This window comes from Sus scrofa, chromosome 3 (assembly GCF_000003025.6).
Source record: "Sus scrofa isolate TJ Tabasco breed Duroc chromosome 3, Sscrofa11.1, whole genome shotgun sequence".
NCBI classification, from domain to species: Eukaryota; Metazoa; Chordata; class Mammalia; order Artiodactyla; family Suidae; genus Sus; species Sus scrofa.
The window spans coordinates 39,128,639-39,143,621 of record NC_010445.4 but is presented as its reverse complement, the minus strand read 5'-3'; the positions used below and the strand labels follow the sequence as shown (position 1 = coordinate 39,143,621).

The window sequence follows — 14,983 nt, the reverse complement described above, 5'->3', positions numbered from 1 at the left end:
GGAAAGGAAAAACACCAGGAGGAGGAGGAGTGGACATTTTTATTGCAAACGGGATTCTTAGGGACGGAACTGTGTTCCTAAATCCCTTTGTTGACGCGCTGGCCTCCAGCGCCTCGGAAGTGGCTGTATTTGGAGACGGGACCTTTCAAGAAGTGATCCAGGTAAAATGAGGCCCTTAGTGCGGGCCCTCAGCCAGTCGTAAAAGGGCACAGAGGAAAGCCCATGCGAGGACACAGGGACAAAACAGCCACCTGCGTGGCGAGGAGCGAGGCCTTGAAAAGGCTCCTTGATTTTGGACTTGCCGCCTCCAGAGCTGTGAGGAGGAAGTGCCTTTCTGTTGTTCACGTCCCCGGTCGGTCCGTGGGGGTTTGTTGTGGCGGCGCCAGCAAACTAGCACAGGATCTCCGTGGTTTAGTTTGCGTCTCTAGCTTGCTCATCCTGCTCACTGTTTGTTTTGCTTGAAACACACAGGGGGTCCCGTCGCTGCCCCCCGCCCCTCGCCAGGAAGTCCACCCCCATCTTCCTCCTCCTCCTCCAGCTGCCGGGCCTCCCAGCCCCCGGCTCCCCCCGGGGTGTGAGGGGCGGCTCTGCGCGTCTCCGAGTCTCTGCCTCCCGGATCTCGTGCCGCTCCCCCGCCTCCCCCACCCTGCCCTCCTGGCGGCGGGTAGGCGCCCTTGCTTCGGCGAGGACGTCAGTGGGTTTTAAGTGCCTAGTACCTGCCGAGAGGGGGCGCGGTCCCGGAGAAGCCTCCGGGCCTGGGATCTAGAGAAGCCAGGACCACCTTGCAGGAGGCAGAGACCGCGCTGCCCGCGTGGTGGGGGGAATGAATTCGGGGACCACAGGGAGCCACCCTCGCGCACACGCGGGGGAGATGCGCGAGGGGCTCGTCGCGGCTCCACCGCGAGGGAAGCGCCCCAACCTCCCGCTGTCCAGAAACCCCTCCGCGCTTCGCCGGCCGCGCGGCCTGGGGTCTCCGCCCAGGGCGGCTGGGGGAAGGGGAGGACCCGTTGCAGCTCCTCCCCCGGACCTGGCCGCCGGGATCCGCGAAAAGCAGAAGCTAGCGGCGATCCGGGGAGTCCCGCCGGGATTTAGGAAGAGAAACTTGCAGCCGTAACCCGGAGCCGTGCCCCGCGTTCTCTCAAGGGCTCGGAAGAGAGTCCCTGGGTTCGGGCGGGGAACTGAGCCACCTCCCGGTCCGCCCCGTCTCACTGGATGACCGAAGATCGGGCCCTTCCCCATCCCCAACCCCGCCCCCCGCTGCCCCGTGGCTGCTTTGCCGGGTGTACCTGCCCCGCCCAGCCCCGCCCCGCCCGGTCTGCTGGTCCGGGGCAGGGAAGGGGCTGCCTGCGAGGACGGGACGGGCCCGCGCCCCCGAAAGGCCGCCGCCGCCGCCGGGGCCCCGGAACGCACACCTCCTCCCCCTTCCCACGCCTTCTCAAGTCTCCCGGCCCTCCGCTGGACGCCCCGGGTCCCCCGCACCGTGCCTTCCAGGGCCTCGGACTCCCGCGCGACCCCGCATCCTCTTGTCCACCCCTTCATACCCCGCACCGGGTTCCCTGAGCCTCTCCGGGCCTCCCCTAGATCCCCAGGGCGGTGCGGGTCGGGTCTCCTCAATCCCCGCCGGCTGCCCAGGCAGGAGCTCGCCATGCTCCGGCTCCAGGCGCTGCTGCTCCTGCTGCTGCTGCTGCTGCTGCTGCCGCCACCGCCGGCCGCGCGAGCCCGGGAGCCCTCTGCGCAGGACGTGAGCCTGGGCGTGGTGAGTCCCGGGGTCCGTGGGCTCCTGGGATCTGCAGGGGGGCCCGGGAGAGGGAAGCTGGGGCCTGGACTCCTGGGTTCAGAGGATGCTGGGGGCAGTTTTAGAGATCCAGAGGGAACAGGGATGGGGACCGTGAGTGAGCCCCAATTCTTGGATCCGTCCGGAGATTTGGCACCCGAGTTTGGAGATCTGGAAAGGGGCTGGAGTGGGGAGGCGGGGACTCTTGGGTCCAAATGAAGAACGGTAAACTCAGGCCTGGAGGGCCTTGACCTTCAGATGGGGAACTAGCAGGGCTGGAGACCCTGGGTTTTCCGTGCCTGGCGAGAGGTGGGGCTTCCAGGCTGGTGGTGGGAAGGGAGTCCCATCTCTCTGACCCTCCTTGCTTCCTCTGTTCCCTCCCGGGGTCTAGGACTGGCTCACCCGCTATGGGTACCTGCCGCCTCCTCACCCTGCCCAGGCCCAGCTGCAGAGCCCCGCAAAGCTGAGGACGGCGATCAAGGTCATGCAGAGGTTTGCGGGACTGCCTGAGACAGGCCTCCTGGGTATGTGGCCCCCAATCCCACCCTCCCCCCCCAGCCCTGCCGCTACAACCCAGCCTGACCATTATTTCCTGCACTTTCTAAACCTCCAAATGTATCCCTAGTGCTAGGAAAATGCTGACCTCAGGCCCCCACTCAGAAGGTTCGAAGACATTCCTTTTTAAATAAATCCTTATTAGGAATCTCTTCTTTGCGAAATGGCATATGCAAGGGCGTTTCAGGCTCCAGTGGTGTAGCGGTGAGCGAGGTCGGTGGGGTCCTTGCTCTCATGGAGCGAACATTCTAGAGACACACACAGATCAAGAATAGAAATATGCAGACCGACCTCATATAGTGGTATTTTGAAGCAAATGAAATGCCAATGCCACTCAATTAGCTGGTCTGGTCAGGGCTGGCCCCTGAAAGATGTCCCATGAGTTGGGAGAAGCTCATATAACTTGAAGAATTCGTAGGACCCAGAGAGGAGAAACCAGACATAGGAGATGGGGGAGAAGAGCATCCCAGGCAAGTGCAAAGGCCCTGTGGTAGACATAGGCTTGCATGCCTGTAATGAGAGTAGGACTGAAGAGCTAAGCAAGAGCCTGATCAGAGGGCCTTAAAAGGTATTTGGGTCTGATTTCAAGTGCGATAAGAAACCAGAGAGGGTGTGAAGGAGGGCAGCAATGCGATCTGACTTGCAATTTTTAGCTTCCTCTGCTTGCTGGTGGGGAATGGAGGGTGGGGAGCCCAGAGACCAGGAAGGAGGCAGGTAGCGTCCAGGTGAGGATGTGATGAGAAGCAGCTGAATCCAGGGTGTATATTTGGAGGTGGAGCTGAGGGGCTCGTCCACTGGGTTAAGTGAGAGGAAGAGAGAAATGGAGGCTCCTGGAGGCCAGGCAGGGCCCTTTCTTCCTGTCCACCACCTCAGCCAGGGAGGTGACATGTGACCTTCATTTAAAGACCAGACATGGGTGGGGGGGAGTGGATTCCAGGAGCTCTGACCTGGAAGGGGCCTGCCACAGGGACTGGACCCCCGGCTGGTCTGGGGGCTTGGAGCTTCATCCAGATGTGATGGGGACTCAGGAGCTAGGGTGAGGGGTCCATGGGCAACCCCCCAGGGGGTTCCAGCCTCAAAGAGAGGTCTTCTCCCAGCATCCCCAGGGTTCCTCTGCCAGGGCTCAGGGAAGCAGGATGTCCAAATCTTGGCCTGTGACCCTGAGCAGCTCCTAGAGGGAGCCGGTCCGTCCAAGGCCAGGTGCAGAGAGGGTGATACCAACCAGAAGGACAGAAGCCTGGCCTGGTCTGAGCTGGCTTCCAGAACCCAACTGCCAGAGTTCCCGTCATGGCCCAGCAGAAAGGAATCTGAGTAGGAACCATGAGGTGGCAGGTTTGATCCCTGGCCTCGCTCAGTGGGTTAAGGAGCCAGCGTTACCGTGAGCTGGGGTGTAGATGGCAGAAGCGGCTCGGATCCTGCGTTGCTGTGGCTGTGGTGGAGGCCAGCAGCTGTAGCTCCGATTCGACCCCCAGCCTGGGAACCTCCATATGCCGTGGGTGTGGCCCTAAAAAAAAAGACAACCCCCCCCCCCCCCGAAACAGAATCCAACTGCCTGTGTTTGAATCCAAGCTGTGGGGTCTTGGGCAAGTTTTTGAAGCTCTCAGAGACCTGGTCTCCCCCCTGCAGAAAGGTCGCTGGTCCCTCCTGCTGACTCGCCTCTGCCACACCCTCTCCCACAGACCCCCTGACAGTGGCCACCATGCATAAGCCCCGCTGCTCCCTGCCCGACGTGCTGGGGGTGGCGGGGCTGGTCAGGCGGCGGCGCCGGTACGCGCTGAGCGGGAGCGTGTGGAAGAAGCGAACCCTGACGTGGAGGTAGGTCCTGGCGCCCTCTCTCGCCCCAGGCCAGCCTGCTGGACCCCCGCTCACTGCCCACTCCTCTCCCCCAGGGTGCTCTCCTTCCCGAGGGGCTCAGCACTGAGCCCGGACACGGTGCGGAGCCTCCTGCACCACGCCCTGGCTGCCTGGGGCCTCGAGTCGGGCCTCACATTCCGGGAGGTGGGTTCTGAGAGCCCTGCGGAGCCTGACATCATCGTTGACTTCGCCCGGGCCTACCACCAGGACAGCTACCCCTTCGACGGGCAGGGTGGCACCCTGGCCCACGCCTTCTTCCCTGGGGAGCACCCCATCTCTGGGGACACTCACTTTGACGATGAGGAGACCTGGACTTTTGGGGCTCAAGGTATAACCCCCCAATGTCCCCTCTTCGGAGAGGTCCTCTCCCCAGATCTGTCTGCCCTGAAGAAGTCAGTTTAGGAGCTCCCACTGAGGCTTTGCAGAAACGAATCTGACTAGCATCCTTGAGGACACAAGTTCAAATCCTGGCCTCACTTCGTGGGTTAAGGATCTGGCATTGCCGTGAGCTATGGTGGAGGTTGCAGAGGTGGCTTGGATCTGGCGTCGCTGTGGCTGTGGTGTCGGCCGGTGGCTACAGCTCTGATTTGACCCCTGGCCTGGGAACCTCCATATGCCACGGGTGCAGCCCTAAAATGACAAAAAAAAAGTTGGGGGGGAATTCAGTTTAAATTGCACTCATTGGTGGAAGGATCTGTTGGCTTTCTCCAGAGAAAGAGAACCAGTGTGTCTGGGGGGGGGGGGTGTAAAGTGGCTTATTTTAAGGAACTGGCTCACAGGATTGCAGAGGCTTCCAAGCCCCAAATCTGGAGCGCTGGCCTGCAGGCTGGAAATTCAGGGGAGACTGGACGGTGTGATTTTGAGTCTGAGATCTGCAGAGCAAGGCAGGATTTCTATGTTGTGGTATTGAGGCAGCATTTCTTCACCAGGAAACCTCAGTTTTTGTTCAACTGATTAGATGAGGCCCACCACAGTATGGAGGGTAATGTGCTCTACTTACGGGCAACTGAATATAGATGTTAATCACATCTGCAAAAACACCTCCTTAACAACATCTAGACTGGTGTTTGATGAAGCAATGTGGCACCATAGTCTGGCCAAGTTGACACAGAGAATTGCCCACGACAGAGCCTGTCAGGAGCTCAGCTCCAAGCTGGAGCTGAGGACTTAAAGGGGCCAAAAAAAAAGAAGCTCCACAGCTCTGCCAGCAACTGAGTCAGATGAGTAACTGGGAGCTCCCTGGTGGCTCAGTGGGTTAAGGATCCAGCATTATCACTGTTGTGGCGAGGATTCCATCCCTGGCCCAGAACTTCCGCATGCTGTGGGCTTGGGAAAAAAAAAAAAAAAAAAAAAAAAAAAGAAGAAGGAAAACTGGCAATTGCCACACACGGTGACACAACTACAAAGAATCACAGCAGAGGAAGTCCTCGAGCCTGGGGGTGCTGAAAGGAAGGCTGACCCAAAGCTCTTGACTGACGGGGACTTCCTGGAAGCAGTGACTTTATTGGCTCCACACGTATACACTGCGTGCCCATCAGTGCCCAAGGTCCACTCTCCCAGAGGTGGGGACACATAGAAAGCACAAGCCCGTGAGCTAACTGAGCCCAGGGGAGTCAGGGGTGGGCTGTTAGGAGTTCCCATGGTGGCTTAGCAGTAATGAACCTAGTTATCCTTGAGAATACGGGTTTGATCCCTGGCCCTGCTCAGTGCGTCAAGGATCTGGCATTGCCATGAGCTGTGGTGTAGGTTGCAGATGTGGCTTGGTTCTGGCATTGCTGTGGTTGTGACGCAGGTGGGTGTAGTTCAACCCCTCGCCTGGGAACCTCCATATGCCGTGGGTGGGGCCCTAAAAAGACCCTAAAAACAAAATGGTCTTGGGAGGGGGAGGATAGAGGTTGGAGGGTAGGTCTCATATCATGAGGGCCCTTGGAGAGCAGAGGGAGGGGTCTGGACAACAGGATTCTGAGGCAACGGGAGCCTGGAAGCTTCTGCATTCTAGAAATACCACTGGCTGCCATGGAGGTGGGGGGGCAAGACCGCGACAGGGAGGCAGGAAGCTGCCTGAGAAGGGTCCAGATGAGAGATGGGGGGGGGGGTGGGCAGCTTGGAGGGAAGTCTCATCAGGATGGGCAAAGATTGGCATCTGACTAGATTCTGGGGCAGAGGAGCAGGGGGGCCTGGGTACTGGGCAGGCCCTTGGAGGACGATGTCCCTTTGTGCCAGTGGGGAGTGGGGCGGGGGAGCCGCCGGCTCGGAGGGAAGGCAGGGGCGGGTCCAGGACGGAACCGTGTCTGCAGTGCTAGTTGCCTGGTCAGAGCAGGTGGCATGTTAGGGGTCCAGGATCTTGCTCTAGAATTGGGATTCCTCCTACGGAGGGCAGCTTCTCCAGAAGTGGAGCTTGAGAGGGAAATTCTTGTGCAGTGGTTTCTCAGGGCACATTCTCAGGGGAACGGGAAGCGGGAGAGCGCTGGGGAAAGAAGCTGAGCAAGGATGTGGTCTCGGCTGGAGAGGAGCCTGACCCCGCCGGGAACTCTGGAGCATAAATAGTGCCACGGGGTCTGTTCTGCCCGAAGGCAAGGGGCCCAGCTCTTCCAGAAGCCCCTGATGCATCAGCTCTTGGCTGCCAGCCACTGGGAGGCTGGGCGGGGAGGGGGCGGCAGGAGGGTGGCGCGCCGGCTCAGTAGAGGATTTGGGTGAGGTGCAGATACGCGCATACGCATCAGGGAGCCTGTGGAGTGCTGCATTTAAGGACTCGAATTGGAGTTCTCATCGTGGCTCAGTGGTTAACGAATCCGACTAGGAACCATGAGGTTGAGGGCTCGATCCCTGGCCTTGCTCAGTGGGTTAAAGATCTGGTGTTGCCGTGAGCTGTGGTGTAGGTAGCAGACGCGGCTTGGATCCCTTGTTGCTGTGGCCCTGGTGTAGGCTGCTGGCTACAGCTCCGATTAGACCCCTAGCCTGGGAACCTCCATATGCCACTGGAGCAGCCCCAGAAAAGGCAAAAAGACCAAAAAAAAAAAAAAAAAAAAAAAAAAAAGGACTCGAGTTGCAGAACTCGAGCCAGGGTTCCTCCACCTGCTACATGTAGATATGCCTGGACCTCAAGGTGCTCAGTTTCCTCATCTGAGAAATGGGGCTAAGAAGAGTCCTTTGCAGATTAAATGAGTAATTCATCCACAGCTTTCAGCACAGGGCCTAGGGGCAGATTTGAGGGTCGTAGCACCTGGGGATTGGAAAGGTTCCAGAAGAATGTAAGTGTGCAGATGGTGGACAGAGCTGTGGTGTGGCCAGCTGTTAAGGCGAGGACAGAAGGAATGAAAGGAAATGGAGAAAAAGCCAAAAGATGAGCAAGAACAAGAGTGGAGGAGGAAGCGGGCCGTAGTGAACATCAGTCCAGTAAGTCACTTATGCCTGGATCTGGTCATCCGGGGACAAAATGGCCCACAGGCTTGATGGGTGGGGGAGGAACCCAGACCACAGCGGCATGAGAGGAGCTGAGAAACAGGAGACTGAGCATAGCCCACTGGCCCGAGACCTTGCTGGGGAGGGAGCGGGGTGCGGCTGGGGGGGCAGACAGGTTGGGGGGGGGTCTTAGGATGAAGGCTTCTTGAGCACTCTGGGCAGTGGATGAGCCAATGGAAAGAAAAGGATGGGGGCTGCCTGGATGCAGAAGTGGATGGACACACAGGATGCAGCCACCCACGTGGATGGACAGATGGACGAATAGATCCTTGCATGCATGAATGCGAGGATATCCTTGGAGGAGGTGAGTGAGGAAAGGACCGCAGGGCAGGGGTGAGAGGCGAGGGTAAACGTGGTGATGAAGCGCTGGGCCTTTGTGCTCAGGAAGTTGCAGGTTACATCAACAACGTGTCTTGATGAAATCGGAAATGCATTTATCAGCATTTGCCATTGCGGAGCTGGGGGCTGGGGCTGGGGTGAGGTAGTGACTTGAGGGGCTGTGAGTCTGGAATGGGGGCTGAACGAGAGCGCACAGGAGTGGCCTGCGTGGCCAAGGATGAGAGGAAGGGGCCGAGGGCACCCGGAATCTCAGGCGCTGTATCCGCCACGCAGTGGTGTCATTTCCCCAACTGGTAGCGTGAGAAGGGTGCAAGGAAGGGGCGGGGCCAAAGGCAGCCAGGCGGGGAAGTGGGGGGAGATATGAAAAAGCTCTACCTGATGAAGGCACCAGACATCCTCCAGTTTCTTAGAAAAAGCGCTCAGAGCAACGGGGAAACCCACAGTACTTACGAGGTTGACCCTGACATCTGAGATCCCTGCCGGAAGGCAGGACCGCGCAGCCAGGTCCAAGCTCCATCCCAGCTATGCTGTTAACTTGACCTCTTGGTGCCTCAGTCTCCCCATCTGCGTGATGTGGGGGGCGGCAAATGTGTGTGGCAAAGAAATGATGGCAAACATTTGCTGCTCTGCTTCTGACTCATTTCATTCTTAGATTCCCATCTATTTTTTCTTTTTTTGGTGTTTTTAGGGCCACACCCATGGCCTATGGAGGTTTCCAGGCTAGGGGTTGAATGGGAGCTGGAGCTGCCGGCCTCCACTTCAGCCACAGCCACGCGGGATCCAAGCTGAGTCTGCAGCCTACACCACAGCTCACGGCAGCACCGGATCCTTGGCGAGGCCAGGGATTGAGCCTGTGTCCTCTTGGATGCTAGCCGCAACAGGGACTCCTACATTCTCATTTAGCGGCTTTTAGGGGCTGCAAGAAATTTGCTCTTCAGTTCACCAGGTTATTTCTGATAAATGCCCTTTTGACATTGCTCACTCTAGAGATTTCCATAAAGTACATCATCAACCAACATCCCAGGAAATCCGTGCCTCCCCGGGGGCTGCTGGCCTCTCTTGCTGCCTCTATCCCTTCTCGGCCTCTCACTGGCCCATGAATTGTTGAGGAGCTGGTGTTCGGCCAGCAGCTTGAAGTGTGGAGAGGCTCGGTCCTGGCGCCTGGGCTGGGTCCCCAAGGAAGAGGCTTCCGTGGTCAGAGAGGCTGGGCTGGGCGTGGGTGCCAGCGGGCTGTGGTTGCAGAGTGCCTGCTGGAGCTTCTGAGATGAAGGCTGCAGGGGTGAGGAGAGGCCAGGAGCCAGGGGGGACAGACTGGAGCTGTGAGAAGGGGGTACTCCAAGGGCTGGGGCTCCCTGAAGAGAACGGCACACACCCCAAGGCTCCCCCAGAATGCTTCCTGGGGGAGAGGCCGTGTGAGTGTGAAGCTGCTTCTTCTCTGTCCACACGGTCACCTCTGGCTCGTTCCCTCCCCTGATCCTCGGCTCCTTCCAGCCTGGCACCCCACCCCGGCATCTTGCGCCACCAAACAAGGCTACTGGAATACATTTACCTGATAAGTGCACCCACATAGGAGGGGACAAATGGCTCAGGGAGACCGCCCCAGCCCGTTCTCCCTCCCTCCCCAGACGGCGAAGGGACGGACCTGTTTGCAGTGGCTGTTCACGAGTTTGGCCATGCCCTCGGCCTGGGCCACTCCTCGGCACCCGGCTCCATCATGAGGCCCTTTTACCAGGGCCCCGTCGGCAACCCCTCCGAGTACCGCCTGTCCCAGGACGACCGCGAAGGCCTACAGCAGCTCTACGGTACAGGGAGTGGGGGTGCCTGCCTGGGGGCTCCGCAGCAGGTCAGGGGACCCACACCCCACCAACGCTCTCTCCACAGGGAAAGCACCCCAGACCCCGTATGACAAGCCCACAAGGAAACCCCTGGCTACTCCGCCCCCACCCCCTGCCCTGCCCCCTGATAGGTGAGTCCCCTCCAGCTGTGTGGTCCTGGGCCAGCTCCCCAACCTCAGTGTCGGCGGGGAGAAGGGCATGGTAAGAGCCCCCGCCTTGCAGGGCATCGACAGGGTTGAGTAAAGGGAGGAGGAGCCCCTGCCTTCTCTGCTCACCCCTCTTTTCCTCCCCAGCCCCTCGCAACCCGTTCCTGACCGCTGCGAAGGCAATTTTGACGCCATCGCCAACATCCGCGGAGAAACTTTCTTCTTCAAAGGTGAGTGACTTCGGGTCTCCCTGACCCCATAAAGCAGGCTTCCTACTCACTCAGGGTGACCACCCCCGCCCCGCGGGGCTGTGGGAGCCCCAGGGATGCGGGACTTTAAGGGCTAAAAAGGGGAACGTCTTGGACCAGCTGGTCGCCCTAGAGCCACCGGACCCTTGACGTCCACATGGACCTGCCCACCCAGAGTGGAAGGGGAGACGTAGCCCCGTGTCCCACACACAGACTGGGGGTGAGGACGAGGGAGAGAGGACCTCCTGCCTCTTCCCATGCCCTCCCGCCCACCCGTTCTGCCCCGCAGGCCCCTGGTTCTGGCGCCTGCAGCCCTCGGGCCAGCTGGTGTCTCCCCGGCCCGCCCGACTCCACCGCTTCTGGGAGGGGCTGCCCGCCCAGGTGCAGGTCATCCAGGCCGCCTACGCCCGGCACCCGGACGGCCGGATCCTCCTCTTTAGCGGTGAGCGGGTGCCCGGTTGGGGGCGCTGGGGCCTGGCGCGAGCCGCGCAGCTCACGGGGTCGCGCTCCCCGCAGGCCCGCAGTTCTGGGTGTTCCAGGACCGGCGGCTAGAGGGCGCCCCGCGGCCGCTCACCGAGCTGGGGCTGCCCCCGCAAGAGCAGGTGGACGCCGTGTTCTCCTGGCCGCTCAACGGGAAGACCTACCTGGTCCGGGGCCAGCGCTACTGGCGCTACGACGAGGCGGCGGCGAGCCCCGACCCCGGCTACCCGCGCGACCTGAGCCTCTGGGAGGGGGCGCCGCACGCCCCCGACGATGTCACCGTCAGCAACACAGGTGCGAGCGCGCGCGCGTGCGCGGGGCCGGGTCGGTCGGGGCTGCGGGGAGCAGGGGCGAGAGGCGGCGCGCGGGCGGGGGGCTGGCAGGCCTGGACCCGCCCCCGGCAGCGTCTGCTCCCTCCCCGCAGGCGACACCTACTTCTTCAAGGGCGCCCACTACTGGCGCTTCCCCAAGGGCAGCGTCAAGGCGGAGCCGGACTCGCCGCAGCCCATGGGTCCCAAGTGGCTGGACTGCCCCGCCCCCAGCGCCGGGCCCCGCGCCCCCAGGCCCCCCAAAGCCACCCTTCAGCCTGGGGCCTGCGATTGTCAGTGCGAGATCAATCAGGGGCCGGGGCGGCTGTCCGCGCCCCTCCTGCTGCCCCTTCTCCCCCTGCTGGTGGGGGGCACCGCCTTAGGCTGACTGGGGACCCGGCGCTGCGCGGGAGGGGCGGGATCGCCCCCCGCGGGCCCTGGCGGCCTGCGGCTGTGGGAACCTCGGGCCCTGGGGCAGAGCTCCACCAGACGGAGCTGGGTGCAGGCATGGCGCTAAGGCCCGAGGCGCCCGAGGGTGTTGACCAAGGGCTGGCCCTTGGACTGAATGCTCCCTGTGAGCCGGCTCCTTCCCTGTCCCCAGGTTCCCAACCTGGACTCTGTCCCGGCTGGGACGCCGCAGGACTCCTTTTCCGGGAATACCCAGCCCTGCCCAGAGTTCAGCCCTCTGACTCCCTGTAGCCCTCCCTAGTCCTGCCTGGCAGCAGCAGCTGTTCCGGGGTGTTTGGGTCTTTCCAGCACAGGCCTGATCTGGAAGCTGAACCCCAGCCCCGCCATCCACCCGCTGTTCTGACCTATCACGCTCGCGCCGAGGCCACGTTGGTGGGGACCCCAGACCCCGCCCTGAGCCTGCCCCTGAGCGCCAGTGTCCCAGGTCCTGGGTGACACCAGTGGCCACGTGGATGATACGCCCCCATCCTGCCCCCAGGGACCTCCTTTCTTTCTGGTCACCACCCTGGTCCAGAGCTGCCCGAATCCCACAGGACACCCTCCTGTCCCTAACACACCGGTCCCCGCCTGCACACCTGAGCCCCTGCCGCCTCCCTCCTGAACTCCCTGGCTCCAGGGTCACTGCCTGCTCATCAGTCCTGGCTGCAGAGTGGGTGGAAGCCGGGCCACCTCACTGCCCCCCACTGCCCCCGGAATTCTGTGTCTTCAGCTCAGCTTTTGGACTTTTCCGCATCAGAATGCGCCAGGGACCTTGAGAGTGAAGACCCCTTGGCCTCAGCCTGAATCCTCCCTCTGGGGATGGGAGCAGGAATCTGCCTTTGAAGCCCTGGAAGGGGTGGCCCTGACCGGCCAGGTTGTTGGCTCCGTGACTCCTTGTCCTGGCGTTTCTGTGTCTCTGCCATGTTCGCTGTCCCAGGTACCACCTTCACAAACTCTATGAGCCAAGCTGATGGCCTTGGTAAAGAGCGGTCCCCCCATGGGTGGAGTCACGTATTGGCCACTTCTTGGGTTGTCACCCAACCTCAGCCGAGACGAGTGGGGACGTGTCCCACCTTGGTCACAGGCAGCATGACCAGTAGGAGGGCGACAGCCAGGGGTCTTCACCCAGCTGGGACCTGAGATTTCTAAGCCACCAGAAAGCCATCAGGGCCTCTGCCAGGGTCCTTTCCAAGTATGAGGAGGAGGAAAGTTGTATTTTGAAGGCTTGTCTGGAGTTCCCGGGTGGCTCAGTGGATTAGGCATCCATAACTGTCACTGCTGTGGTGCTGGTTGGCTCCCTGGCCTGGGAACTTCCATATGCTGTGGTTTGGGCCAAAAAAAATTTCAACTCAAATAAAAATAAAGACTTATGTAACCCAGCAGGAGAACAATGAAAATGATGGAAGAGAAAGCCCTTTGTTTCTTCTGAGCGCTCATGAATTTGGGGTCACATTTGGTGGCAGGAACTTGACAGAGCTGAATCCCTCTGTTTTTGCAGAAGAGGTTGGCTCCAGCTTTGACGGGCACCAGCTGGGGGGGGAGGGGAATGAGAGGGAAGAGGAACCCAAGAGCTGGGTGGAGGGAGCCCGGAGTGGGGGCATCCTGTGTGACATTTGACATTTGACATTCCAGGGCCTCAAGGGAAACCTCTGCTTCTCCCGCCTATAAGACTTTCTTAAGTCTGCTACTCAAAATGTCACAGCAAGTTCAATGACACTATTATTATTATTGTTGTTGTTGTTATTGTCTTTTTAGGGCCATACCTGCAGCATATGGAGGTTCCCAGGCTTGGGTCAAAGTGGAGCTACAGCCGCTGGCCTACACCATAGCCACAGCCACACAGGATCTGAGCCACACCTGCAGCCTACACCACAGCTCAGGCAATGCAGGATCCTTAACCCACACAGCAAGGCCAGGGATCAAACCCGCAACCTCATGGTTCCCGGTGGGGTTCGTTAACCACTGAGCCATGAAGGGAATGCCTACATTCTTTTTTCAATAAGTACATTCTCATAATCAAAATGTGAAGCTTTTGGTGTTTCAAAAGATACTATCAAAAAAGTGAAAAGAGAGATTCCTTGGTGGCTCAGTGGGTTAGGGAACTGCCATGATCACTGCTGTGACGCGGGTTCGATCCTTGACCCGGAACATATGCATACCTTGGCCAGCCAAATAATAATAATAAGTGAAATAAAATCTTTAAAAGTGAAAAGATACAAAATGAGACAAATGTTTATAAATGATATATCTAATAAGACACTCCTTGACAAAATATACAGCCTTCTTTTAGAACTTAATAAAAAGACAAGTAAACCAATTGAAAATAGGGAAAGGGAGTTCCCGTCATGGCTCAGTGGTTAAGGAATCCGACTAGGAACCATGAGGTTGCGGGTTCGATCCCTGGCCTCGCTCAGTGGGTTAAGGATCCGGCATTGCCGTGAGCTGTGGTGTAGGTCGCAGATCTGGCTCAGATCTGGTGTTGCTGTGGCTGTGGTAGGTCGCAGATGTGGCTCGGATTCCCCGTTGCCATGAGCTGTGGTGTAGGCCAGCAGCTGTAGCTCCGATTAGGCCCCTAGCCTGGTAACCTCCATATGCCATGGGTGCAGCCCTAAAAAGAAAAAAAAAAAAAAATTCCAAAAACCAAACAAACAGAAAAACATAGTTCCCATGTGACTGAGCCAGTCCACTCCTAGGTGGCATTCAAGAGAAAAAAAAAAAAAAAGCCAGCCCCACAGAACTGTGTACATGTATGTTAATATCAGCATTATTTATTAGAGCCAGAAGGGGGATGGATTTCCCAGTGCCTCAGTGGGTTAAGGATCTGAGGTTGCTACTGCTGGGGCACTGGTTCGGTCCCTGGCCCCAGAAATTCTGCATGCCTTGGGCAAAACCAAAGAAAAAAGAAAAGTGGAAAAAAACAAATGTCCATCAGCAGATGAATGGATAAATAAAATGCGCCCCATCCGTGGCATGGGACGTCGTGCAGCCATAACAGAAGGAATGAAGGCCTTGTACACGGATCCACAGGTACCCGGACACACTGCTGAGAGCAAGACACCAGACGCACAAGGTCAGATACTGCGTGATCCATTTATATGAAACGTCCAGGATAGACAAATTGGGCAGTTCCTATTGTGGTGCAGCAGAAACGAATCTGACTAGCATCCGTGAGGACATGGGTTCGATCCCTGGCCTCACTCAGTGGGTTGAGGATCCAGCATTGCTGTGAGCTTCTGGCCGCTGCAGTTCCGGTTTGACCCCTAGCCTGGGAACCTCCACATGCTACACCTAAAAAAGCAAAAAAAAAAAAAGAAAGAAAAAGAAAATGGTTTTGTTTGCAAGGCAACTCAAAATGGTGTGTTTCACCTCCTGATGGTGGCCCTCGTGAGACAGACCTGGAAAGCCGGGTGCCACGTGTCAGGGGGCCAGACTTCCCTAGACGAACCCTGGAAAGCGGACTGGCAGCTGAGACAGGAGCAGCTCACTCCCTTCCCTCCCACCTGGGCCTCCTGGGTGTGGAAAGGGGGCTTCAGAC

At 59.0% G+C, this 14,983-nt stretch overlaps 1 protein-coding gene across 1 annotated transcript; it reads left to right on the top strand.

Moving 5' to 3' along the window:
- On the top strand, positions 1-14,170 carry MMP25 (matrix metallopeptidase 25). Its single transcript, XM_005662216.3, has 10 exons — positions 1-1,756; positions 2,166-2,298; positions 4,009-4,144; positions 4,219-4,511; positions 9,610-9,786; positions 9,866-9,950; positions 10,113-10,195; positions 10,503-10,655; positions 10,730-10,987; positions 11,118-14,170. Exons 1-10 carry the CDS (start codon positions 1,646-1,648, stop codon positions 11,387-11,389), a joined length of 1,701 nt encoding a protein of 566 aa, XP_005662273.1. The 5' UTR covers positions 1-1,645; the 3' UTR covers positions 11,390-14,170.